Source organism: Salvelinus fontinalis, chromosome 31 (assembly GCF_029448725.1).
Source record: "Salvelinus fontinalis isolate EN_2023a chromosome 31, ASM2944872v1, whole genome shotgun sequence".
Classification (NCBI taxonomy): domain Eukaryota; kingdom Metazoa; phylum Chordata; class Actinopteri; order Salmoniformes; family Salmonidae; genus Salvelinus; species Salvelinus fontinalis.
In genome coordinates, this window is record NC_074695.1 from 587,146 (window position 1) to 600,023 (window position 12,878).

A 12,878-nucleotide genomic window follows, 5' to 3' on the forward strand; every position below is an offset into this window, starting at 1 on the left:
ACATGATGCAGCCCAGACTCCCAGGCTAGCAGTGAGTTAGTGGAGCTAACATGATGCAGTCCAGGCTAGCAGTGAGTTAGTGGAGCTAACATGATGCAGTCCAGGCTAGCAGTGAGTTAGTGGAGCTAACATGATGCAGTCCAGGCTAGCAGTGAGTTAGTGGAGCAGACCGGGGGATCTATAGTAAAGGGTCTGCTGCACTGATACCCAGGCTTGATCCGTGAGACACATTTTGACAGAAGTTTCCCGAAAGTAACAAATTCTAGTACCGACCCGTTTTTCATGTTCTAGTATCAAAAAAGTACTGACGTTTCGGTATACCGCGCAACACTAGCGCTGCTCCGGAGACCGTGCTGTTCTTCCTTCAGACAAGCATGCGTTTAAAACGTTGTTCATTTGCACAATGTCTCTCGTTCACATTGGCTTGTAAATAAACAAACCTCACAAAAAAATTATATTCTACCTATAGATGTATAACTTTATGAGCTGGATTGCCTGTCGTTGCCTTTGCGCTCGTTTAGCATATTTAGCTAGCAGCCGCTATGGAATTTCGCTAGCACTTGTGTAATTTATTTTTATTATTCTGGTAAAGATTTTAAAAAACAAATGCAGAAGCTTCGGGACCTTTAGTCCGGGAAACAAAGGTCTTAAAGTCGGATCCACTATTCTGAATTAACCTTTTAGAACCAATAAATGGGCATGACAACCAGAAACACATGTAGAAGTTAAGAATTCTTAATGAACCAGAAAATCACAAGTCATTTCTGGTAGTTTATCAAAGTTAGCTGGTACAATCTGTAGTGTACCCCCAGGGATGCTGGGATTCCTGACCACGGTGTGTGTGTGTGCAGCACTTGAAGGTGTGGCAGTTTTAATCTAGAAGACAATAGTCAACTGTAAGTCTTTGTCGCTTGTTGGTTCAAATTAGTCTCGAAGGACCATGTAAAAAAAGTCACTTTGAGTGGCTGTAGTTGGAGTGTATCTCCATGCGCGGGGCATCTTTGTGTCTGTTTGGTTGTTGAAGTATTTGTGTTTTTTGTGTTCTCCAGCTGAGAAGAAACAGTCCCCAAGTATTGTGTTCAGAAAGGTAAGACCGACCTAACGTGGATCCATCTCTGCCTGCCTGCCGAACTGTCTTTCTCTCTGCATGTGTTGGCTACTCCTGTTCTGCTAGTCTGTTCTGCTAGTCTGTTCTGCTACTCCTGTTCTGCTAGTCTGATTTGGATAAGCATCCTTTTAATTCTGTGGCTGTTAACTGTCTTCTGTAGTATCCTCTCTGTCCTATGTTAGTGTAAGGTGAAGTTGCCCCTAAGACATTGATCCTGAGTCAGTTTAGCATTTTCTCTCCACTAATGGTTAGGTTGGGTGGAGAGGAAGCTGATCCTGGATCACCCCACAATGTCCTGTGTTGGTCCTGATGCACATTTCTTTTAGTTGCAGCAGAGTCAGGGTCTTGTCAGTTGGTCCAGTCATTATACGGCCACCGGTCTGGCAGGGTCTTGTCAGTTGGTCCAGTCATTATACGGCCACCGGTCTGTCAGTTGGTCCAGTCATTATACGGCCACCGGTCTGGCAGGGTCTGTCAGTTGGTCCAGTCATTATACGGCCACCGGTCTGTCAGTTGGTCCAGTCATTATACGGCCACCGGTCTGTAAGTTGGTCCAGTCATTATACGGCCACCGGTCTGTAAGTTGGTCCAGTCATTATACGGCCACCGGTCTGGCAGGGTCTTGTCAGTTGGTCCAGTCGTTATACGGCCACCGGTCTGGCAGGGTCTGTCAGTTCGTCCAGTCATTATACGGCCACCGGTCTGTCAGTTGGTCCAGTCATTATACGGCCACCGGTCTGGCAGGGTCTTGTCAGTTGGTCCAGTCATTATACGGCCACCGGTCTGTCAGTTGGTCCAGTCATTATACGGCCACCGGTCTGGCAGGGTCTGTCAGTTGGTCCAGTCATTATACGGCCACCGGTCTGTCAGTTGGTCCAGTCATTATACGGCCACCGGTCTGTAAGTTGGTCCAGTCATTATACGGCCACCGGTCTGTAAGTTGGTCCAGTCATTATACGGCCACCGGTCTGGCAGGGTCTTGTCAGTTGGTCCAGTCGTTATACGGCCACCGGTCTGGCAGGGTCTGTCAGTTCGTCCAGTCATTATACGGCCACCGGTCTGTCAGTTGGTCCAGTCATTATACGGCCACCGGTCTGGCAGGGTCTGTCAGTTCGTCCAGTCATTATACGGTCACCGGTCTGGCAGGGTCTGTCAGTTGGTCCAGTCATTATACGGCCACCGGTCTGTCAGTTGGTCCAGTCATTATACGGCCACCGGTCTGGCAGGGTCTTGTCCAGTCATTATACGGCCACCGGTCTGGCAGGGTCTTGTCAGTTCGTCCAGTCATTATACGGCCACCGGTCTGGCAGGGTCTGTCAGTTGGTCCAGTCATTATACGGCCACCGGTCTGGCAGGGTCTGTCAGTTGGTCCAGTCATTATACGGCCACCGGTCTGGCAGGGTCTTGTCAGTTGGTCCAGTCATTATACGGCCACCGGTCTGTCAGTTGGTCCAGTCATTATACGGCCACCGGTTTGTCAGTTGGTCCAGTCATTATACGGCCACCGGTCTGGCAGTTGGTCCAGTCATTATACGGCCACCGGTCTGGCAGGGTCTGTCAGTTGGTCCAGTCATTATATGGCCACCGGTCTGGCAGGGTCTTGTCAGTTGGTCCAGTCATTATATGGCCACCGGTCTGGCAGGGTCTGTCAGTTCGTCCAGTCGTTATACGGCCACCGGTCTGGCAGGGTCTGTCAGTTGGTCCAGTCATTATACGGCCACCGGTCTGGCAGGGTCTGTCAGTTGGTCTAGTCGTTATAAATCAATAAAAAAGTAACACAGTAAGAATAACATAATGAGGCTATATACAGGGGGTACCGGTACTGAGTTAGTGTGGAGGCTATATACAGGGGGTATTGGTACAGAGTCAATGTGGAGGCTATATACAGGGGGTACCGGTACAGAGTCAATGTGGAGGCTATATACAGGGGGTACTGGTACAGAGTCAATGTGGAGGCTATATACAGGGGGTACCGGTACAGAGTCAATGTGGAGGCTATATACAGGGTATTACGGTACAGAGTCAATGTGGAGGCTATATACAGGGTGTTACGGTACAGAGTCAATGTGGAGGCTATATACAGGGGGTACCGGTACAGAGTCAATGTGGAGGCTATATACAGGTGGCACCGTTACCGAGTCAGTTGAGGTAATCTGTACATGTAGGTGGGGGCGAAGTGACTATGCATAGGTAACAAACAAACAGTGAGTAGCAGTAGCGTCCACTGTCCGCGATAAGAGACGGGAAAAAGGCCATAGTTCCATTGACAGACTCTACTGAGGTACAGTAATAATTCATTCCAAGAAACAACTTCCAACAGAGTTGAAGGTATGAGATATAAGTTATGAGGTGGGTAGTTGTAGGTAGTAGATCTTGGTGAATATTGCTGGTTTTGTAGTTAGGTATCCCACTGTAGTATTGTGTTGTCGTGTTAGTGTGAGCTATAATGTTTAAATTATCGGGACGTTCACTAAAGGGGCAGGTGATTTAAGGTTCGCTATTGAGGGAGGACTGTGAAGGGTGTGTTTCAGCTGTTGACAGCTGGAAAAACTCTACCCCGTCACTTCCACAACCTTTCTCTACCCTATTCATCCGCTGACACAATATATACACTGCTCAAAAAAATAAAGGGAACACTTAAACAACACAATGTAACTCCAAGTCAATCACACTTCTGTGAAATCAAACTGTCCACTTAGGAAGCAACACTGATTGACAATAAATTTCACATGCTGTTGTGCAAATGGAATAGACAAAAGGTGGAAATTATGTCAGCGTAGTGTCCAGAGCATGGAGGCGCTACCAGGAGACAGGCCAGTACATCAGGAGACGTGGAGGAGGCCGTAGGAGGGCAACAACCTAGCAGCAGGACCGCTACCTCCTCCTTTGTGCAAGGAGGTGCACTGCCAGTGCCCTGCAAAATGACCTCCAGCAGGCCACAAATGTGCATGTGTCTGCTCAAACGGTCAGAAACAGACTCCATGAGGGTGGTATGAGGGCCCGACGTCCACAGATGGGGGTTGTGCTTACAGCCCAACACCGTGCAGGACGTTTGGCATTTGCCAGAGAACACCAAGATTGGCAAATTCGCCACTGGCGCCCTGTGCTCTTCACAGATGAAAGCAGGTTCCCACTGAGCACATGAGCACATGTGACAGACGTGACAGAGTCTGGAGACGCCGTGGAGAACGTTCTGCTGCCTGCAACATCCTCCAGCATGACTGGTTTGGCGATGGGTCAGTCATGGTGTGGGGTGGCATTTCTTTGTGGGGCTGCACAGCCCTCCATGTGCTCGCCAGAGGTAGCCTGACTGGCAATAGGTACCGAGATGAGATCCTCAGACCTCTTGTGAGACCATATGCTGACACATGCACATTTGTGGCCTGCTGGAGGTCATTTTGCAGGGCTCTGGCAGTGCACCTCCTTGCACAAAGGCGAAGGTAGCGGTCCTGCTGCTGGGTTGTTGCCCTCCTACGGCCTCCTCCACGTCTCCTGATGTACTGGCCTGTCTCCTGGTAGCGCCTCCATGCTCTGGACACTACGCTGACAGACACAGCAAACCTTTTTGCCACAGCTCGCATTGATGTGCCATCCTGGATGAACTGCACTACCTGAGCCACTTGTGTGGGTTGTAGACTCCGTCTCATGCTACCACTAGAGTGAGAGCACCGCCAGCATTCAAAAGTGACCAAAACATCAGCCAGGAAGCATAGGAACTGAGAAGTGGTCTGTGGTCACCACCTGCAGAATCACTCCTTTTTTGGGGGTGTCTTGCTAATTGCCTATAATTTCCACCTTTTGTCTATTCCATTTGCACAACAGCATGTGAAATTTATTGTCTATCAGTGTTGCTTCCTAAGTGCACAGTTTGATTTCACAAAAGTGTGATTGACTTGGAGTTACATTGTGTTGTTTAAGTGTTCCCTTTATTTTTTTGAGCAGTGTATATATAGTCCTGGAAGACAAAGAGAAATTTAAGTGAAAGACAAAAGTACAATGGTAAAAGAAACACGGCTATGCCTCCCGGGTGGCGCAGTGGTCTAGGGCACTGCATCGCAGTGCTAACTGCGCCACAAGAGTCTCTGGGTTCGCCCCCAGGCTCTGTCGCAGCCGGCCGCGACCGGGAGGTCCGTGGGGCGACGCACAATTGGGCTAGCGTCGTCCGGGTTAGGGAGGGTCTGGCCGGTAGGGATTTCCTTGTCTCATCGCGCTCCAGCGACTCCTGTGGCGGGCTGGGCGCAGTGCGCGCTAACCAAGGGGGCCAGGTGCACGGTGTTTCCTCCGACACATTGGTGCGGCTGGCTTCCGGGTTGGAGGCGCGCTGTGTTAAAGAAGCAGTGCGGCTTGGTTGGGTTGTGCCTCGGAGGACGCATGGCTTTCGACCTTCGTCTCTCCCGAGCCCGTACGGGAGTTGTAGCGATGAGACAAGATAGTAATTACTAGCGATTGGATACCACGAAAATTGGGGAGAAAAGGGGAGAAAAAAAATGTAAAAAGAAGAAGAAAAAAAAATGAAAAAGAAACACGGCTATATAAGGAGTAGGGACTCTGGTTGCCTAGGGCACGGGTAGCAACCGTGGTCCTGGACTTCCTGGTACCCTCATGGTTTTAGATTGGTTCAATCTTAGAAGACCGGACGTGTTGAAATTAGTCAATCGCTGAAGTGATCTATTAGCTTTGTAGCTCAGTGTAGTGCCTAGTTGGGACAACATCCTGCTCTACGTGCAGCACTCTAGGAAGCGTATCCCTGAGCCATTTCCGTGATTACGACACATGAGGGTCTATCACCGTTTCGGCGCGAACTAGAGCGGTTGTCACACAGGGTGTTGAAGACGGGCTGAGTTCACCACAATAATGCATTTGAATGTTTCTATGTTTTTAGAAGGTGTCGATTTTGTTTTCTAAGGCAAGTGCAGCACAGGCGTTGGGCTATTTGCGCTGCAGGAAATCATTGTCAGCTCACTAATGAGAGGGTCTAGAATCGAGCCTTGCGGGACGCCACAATAGTTGTAGAATAGAATAGTTCTTAGCGTAGCGTTTGTTTCCTTATTTACCGTTTTTCACTGACCGCCAGATTCCAGACTAATCCATGGCATGGGTTAAAGCTGTGGGTTAAAGCAGTTCATTTCTTTCTACTAACTAGCCTCTTATTAACGTTTACAAACATGAGTGCAAACCGCATGGTCTTTACCTTAAAAAAAAGAATAATTATAAATCAAAGGGATTCATTTAGGCCAATGGTAACGGGACGGTTATCTGCTAACGGGACGGTTATCTGCTAACGGGACGGTTATCTGGTAACGGGACGGTTATCTGGTAACGGGACGGTTATCTGGTAACGGGACGGTTATCTGGTAACGGGGCGGTTATCGGGTAACGGGACGGTTATCTGCTAACGGGACGGTTATCTGCTAACGGGACGGTTATCTGCTAACGGGACGGTTATCTGCTAACGGGACGGTTATCTGCTAACGGGACGGTTATCTGCTAACGGGACGGTTATCTGCTAACGGGACGGTTATCTGCTAACGGGACGGTTATCTGGTAACGGGACGGTTATCTGGTAACGGGACGGTTATCTGGTAACGGGACGGTTATCTGGTAACGGGACGGTTATCTGGTAACGGGACGGTTATCTGGTAACGGGACGGTTATCTGGTAACGGGACGGTTATCTGGTAACGGGACGGTTATCTGGTAACGGGGCGGTTATCGGGTAACGGGACGGTTATCTGCTAACGGGACGGTTATCTGCTAACGGGACGGTTATCTGCTAACGGGACGGTTATCTGCTAACGGGACGGGTAACGGGTAACGGGACGGTTATCTGGTAACGGGACGGTTATCTGGTAACGGGACGGTTATCTGGTAACGGGACGGTTATCTGGTAACGGGACGGTTATCTGGTAACGGGACGGTTATCTGGTAACGGGACGGTTATCTGGTAACGGGACGGTTATCGGGTAACGGGACGGTTATCGGGTAACGGGACGGTTATCTGGTAACGGGACGGTTATCTGGTAACGGGACGGTTATCTGCTAACGGGACGGTTATCTGGTAACGGGACGGTTATCTGGTAACGGGACGGTTATCTGGTAACGGGACGGTTATCTGGTAACGGGACGGGTAACGGGTAACGGGACGGGTAACGGGTAACGGGACGGTTATCTGCTAACGGGACGGTTATCGGGTAACGGGACGGTTATCTGGTAACGGGACGGTTATCTGGTAACGGGACGGTTATCGGGTAACGGGACGGTTATCTGCTAACGGGACGGTTATCTGCTAACGGGACGGTTATCTGGTAACGGGACGGTTATCTGGTAACGGGACGGTTATCTGGTAACGGGACGGTTATCTGCTAACGGGACGGTTATCTGCTAACGGGACGGTTATCTGCTAACGGGACGGTTATCGGGTAACGGGACGGTTATCTGGTAACGGGACGGTTATCTGGTAACGGGGCGGTTATCTGCTAACGGGACGGTTATCTGGTAACGGGACGGTTATCTGGTAACGGGACGGTTATCTGGTAACGGGACGGTTATCTGGTAACGGGACGGTTATCTGGTAACGGGACGGTTATCTGGTAACGGGACGGTTATCTGGTAACGGGACGGTTATCTGGTAACGGGACGGTTATCTGGTAACGGGACGGTTATCTGGTAACGGGGCGGTTATCTGCTAACGGGACGGTTATCTGGTAACGGGACGGTTATCTGGTAACGGGGCGGTTATCTGCTAACGGGACGGTTATCTGCTAACGGGACGGTTATCTGCTAACGGGACGGTTATCTGGTAACGGGACGGTTATCTGGTAACGGGGCGGTTATCTGCTAACGGGACGGTTATCTGGTAACGGGACGGTTATCTGCTAACGGGACGGTTATCTGCTAACGGGACGGTTATCTGCTAACGGGACGGTTATCTGCTAACGGGACGGTTATCTGCTAACGGGACGGTTATCTGGTAACGGGACGGTTATCTGGTAACGGGACGGTTATCTGCTAACGGGACGGTTATCTGCTAACGGGACGGTTATCTGCTAACGGGACGGTTATCTGCTAACGGGACGGTTATCTGCTAACGGGACGGTTATCTGGTAACGGGACGGTTATCTGGTAACGGGACGGTTATCTGGTAACGGGACGGTTATCTGCTAACGGGACGGTTATCTGCTAACGGGACGGTTATCTGCTAACGGGACGGTTATCTGCTAACGGGACGGTTATCTGGTAACGGGACGGTTATCTGGTAACGGGACGGTTATCTGCTAACGGGACGGTTATCTGCTAACGGGACGGTTATCTGCTAACGGGACGGTTATCTGGTAACGGGGCGGTTATCTGGTAACGGGACGGTTATCTGCTAACGGGACGGTTATCTGCTAACGGGACGGGTAACGGGACGGTTATCTGCTAACGGGACGGTTATCTGCTAACGGGACGGTTATCTGCTAACGGGACGGTTATCTGCTAACGGGACGGTTATCTGCTAACGGGACGGTTATCTGGTAACGGGACGGTTATCTGCTAACGGGACGGTTATCGGGTAACGGGACGGTTATCTGGTGACGGGACGGTTATCTGGTGACGGGACGGTTATCTGCTGACGGGACGGTTATCTGCTGACGGGACGGTTATCTGCTGACGGGACGGTTATCTGGTAACGGGACGGTTATCTGGTAACGGGACGGTTATCTGGTAACGGGACGGTTATCTGGTAACGGGGCGGTTATCTGGTAACGGGACGGTTATCTGGTAACGGGACGGTTATCTGCTAACGGGACGGTTATCTGCTAACGGGACGGTTATCTGCTAACGGGACGGTTATCTGCTAACGGGACGGTTGTCTGGTAACGGGACGGTTATCTGGTAACGGGACGGTTATCGGCTAACGGGACGGTTATCTGCTAACGGGACGGTTATCTGGTAACGGGACGGTTATCTGGTAACGGGACGGTTATCTGGTAACGGGACGGTTATCTGGTAACGGGACGGTTATCTGGTAACGGGACGGTTATCTGGTAACGGGACGGGTAACGGGACGGTTATCCGGTAACGGGACGGTTATCCGCTAACGGGACGGTTATCCGCTAACGGGACGGTTATCCGGTAACGGGACGGTTATCCGGTAACGGGACGGTTATCGGCTAACGGGACGGTTATCTGCTAACGGGACGGTTATCTGGTAACGGGACGGTTATCTGGTAACGGGACGGTTATCTGGTAACGGGACGGTTATCTGGTAACGGGACGGTTATCTGGTAACGGGACGGTTATCTGGTAACGGGACGGGTAACGGGACGGTTATCCGGTAACGGGACGGTTATCCGCTAACGGGACGGTTATCCGCTAACGGGACGGTTATCTGCTAACGGGACGGTTATCTGCTAACGGGACGGTTATCGGGTAACGGGACGGTTATCGGGTAACGGGACGGTTATCGGGTAACGGGACGGTTATCCGGTAACGGGACGGTTATCCGGTAACGGGACGGTTATCTGGTAACAGGACGGTTATCCGGTAACGGGACGGTTATCTGGCTGTAATGGATAGGGTTGCAACATGCTGCTCACTTACCCAGGTTTCCTGGAAATCCCAGTTGAAGGGGGGATTACTTTATTTCCTCCTGATTTTACTGGAACGTTGGGAAATGTAATCACGTTCTGCAACCCTACTAGAAGTGCAATAGTAGATGGCACCCTATTCCCTATATAGTGCACTACACTGTGGGCCTGGTCAAAAGTAGTGCACACTATACGGATTCGGGTGCCGTTTGGAACTCAAACGTAGTGTGACTGTCTTGTGCTGGTTGCTCTGTCCCTCCCATCTTCCCTTTCCGTAGTGTGACTGTCTTGTGCTGGTCGGTCTGTCCCTCCCATCTTCCCTTTCAGTAGTGTGCTGTAGTGTGACTGTGTTGTGCTGGTCGGTCTGTCCCTCCCATCTTCCCTTTCCGTAGTGTGACTGTCTTGTGCTGGTCGGTCTGTCCTCAGGTGGGAGGGGATAAATGGGTTCTAGGGGGGAAACGACTGGAGTTCAAAGAAGAGGAATTCGGCAACAGCGGCGCGACTCCACTTTACGCTAAGGTACGCTTTATAACCTGACTCCACTTTACGCTAAGGTACGCTTTATAACCTGACTCCACTTTACGCTAAGGTACGCTTTATAACCTGACTCCACTTTATAACCTGACTCCACTTTACGCTAAGGTACGCTTTATAACCTGACTCCACTTTACGCTAAGGTACGCTTTATAACCTGACTCCACTTTACGCTAAGGTACGCTTTATAACCTGACTCCACTTTATAACCTGACTCCACTTTACGCTAAGGTACGCTAAGGTGGTTTTTAATGTATACCATATTTTAAATGTGCATCCCAAATGGCCTATTTAGTGCACTACTTCTGATCAGGGCCCATAGGGTTCTGGTAGAAAGTAGTGCACTACTTCTGATCAGGGCCCATAGGGTTCTGGTAGAAAGTAGTGCACTACTTCTGATCAGGGCCCATAGGGTTCTGGTAGAAAGTAGTGCACTACTTCTGATCAGGGCCCATAGGGTTCTGGTAGAAAGTAGTGCACTACTTCTGATCAGGGCCCATAGGGTTCTGGTAGAAAGTAGTGCACTACTTCTGATCAGGGCCCATAGGGTTCTGGTAGAAAGTAGTGCACTATATAGGGAAAATGTTGCCATTTGGGAGGCATACTAAAAGAATGAAATTGACAGCACTCCAAAAATATACCTTTTTTTTTTAAAGTATTAATTCCACGCGGAAATAGCATTCATCCTCCTCCTATGATGTGTTTTTTGATAAAGTTCTCCTCCTCGTCTGTTCTTTGTTCATGCGTTTTGTTTTTCAGAAGAAGCGTAAGCGGTTTGGACACAAATCCACCAAGGTCACCAGGAGACCTAGTATATCGGTAAGTCACCGGGAGACCTAGTATATCGGTAAGTCACCGGGAGACCTAGTTTATCGGTAAGTCACCGGGAGACCTAGTTTATCGGTAAGTCACCGGGAGACCTAGTATATCGGTAAGTCACCGGGAGACCTAGTATGTCGGTAAGTCACCGGGAGACCTAGTATGTCGGTAAGTCCCCGGGAGACCTAGTATGTCGGTAAGTCACCGGGAGACCTAGTATGCCGGTAAGTCACCGGGAGACCTAGTGTGTCGGTAAGTCACCGGGAGACCTAGTGTGTCGGTAAGTCCCCGGGAGACCTAGTATGTCGGTAAGTCACCGGGAGACCTAGTGTGTCGGTAAGTCCCCGGGAGACCTAGTGTGCCGGTAAGTCACCGGGAGACCTAGTGTGTCGGTAAGTCACCGGGAGACCTAGTGTGTCGGTAAGTCACCGGGAGACCTAGTGTGTCGGTAAGTCACCGGGAGACCTAGTGTGTCGGTAAGTCACCGGGAGACCTAGTGTATCGGTAAGTCACCGGGAGACCTAGTGTATCGGTAAGTCACCGGGAGACCTAGTGTATCGGTAAGTCACCGGGAGACCTAGTGTATCGGTAAGTCACCGGGAGACCTAGTGTATCGGTAAGTCACCGGGAGACCTAGTGTATCGGTAAGTCACCGGGAGACCTAGTGTATCGGTAAGTCACCGGGAGACCTAGTGTATCGGTAAGTCACCGGGAGACCTAGTGTATCGGTAAGTCACCGGGAGACCTAGTGTATCGGTAAGTCACCGGGAGACCTAGTGTATCGGTAAGTCACCGGGAGACCTAGTGTATCGGTAAGTCACCGGGAGACCTAGTGTATCGGTAAGTCACCGGGAGACCTAGTGTATCGGTAAGTCACCGGGAGACCTAGTGTATCGGTAAGTCACCGGGAGACCTAGTGTATCGGTAAGTGGGATGTAGGGTTGGGACCATTTCATTTAAATCCAGTCAATTTAGGAAGTACACTAAAATTACAATTTACTCACAAAGCTTTTCAAAGAGGAACAATTGGAATTTGGTTTTCTTTCTTGAAGGGTAGGTAGCATAAACAACCACCTGGACATTATGGATTTGCATTAGTATAGACATCAAAAGTTCCAGTGCAAAGTTCGATCAGACTTTTTTGTTGTTGTGTGGTTTGATGTCACAAAGAGAACCCGGACAGCCAGTCTATTTCTTACAATGTAAACTTCATACTAAACCAAATCCTGTGTGCTCATGACTACTGGTACCCTTTCAGCCAATTTACAAGCAAATCCAATTCGGATTGCAAGGCTGCTATCCAACTAGCCTGCTAATGTTAGCCCTATAGCCCTACCAGCCTGTAGCACTGTGAGCCAGTTTCTTTCAACACCTAGCTAGCTAATTATCATATTTAATAGCGAATTGAGCCAGAATGAGCCTTCTAACCAGTTATCAAAGAATGTTAGGCTATATACAGTGTGTTCAGAAAGTATTCAGACCCCTTGACTTTTTCCGCATTTTGTTACATCATGCCTTGTTCTAAAATTGATAAAATAGTTTTCCCCTCATCAATCTACACACAATCCCCCATAATGACAAAGCAAAACATTTTTTACACATTTTTTTCTGATTTAAAATAAAAATAAATTCAATATTAACATTTACATAAGTATTCAGACCCTTGACTCAGTACTTTGTTGAAGCACCTTTGGCAGCAATGACAGCATCGAGTCTTCTTGGGTATGACGCTACAAGCTTGGCACGCCTGTATTTGGGGAGTTTCTCCCATTCTTCTCTGAAGATCCTCTCAAGCTCTGTCAGGTTTGATGGGGAGCATCGCCGCCGCACATCTATTTTCAGGTCTCT

The 12,878-nt window shown here is 49.6% G+C and overlaps 1 protein-coding gene across 1 annotated transcript in view; it reads left to right on the forward strand.

The window, feature by feature from the left end:
• Positions 1 to 12,878, forward strand: part of mbd1a (methyl-CpG binding domain protein 1a) — a 50,552-nt gene that overhangs the window by 17,109 nt on the left and 20,565 nt on the right. The window contains exons 7-9 of the mRNA XM_055891133.1: positions 1,050 to 1,087; positions 10,104 to 10,196; positions 10,971 to 11,030. Coding sequence (XP_055747108.1) covers positions 1,050 to 1,087; positions 10,104 to 10,196; positions 10,971 to 11,030 — 191 coding nt within the window. The remainder of the gene's footprint in view (positions 1 to 1,049; positions 1,088 to 10,103; positions 10,197 to 10,970; positions 11,031 to 12,878) is intronic.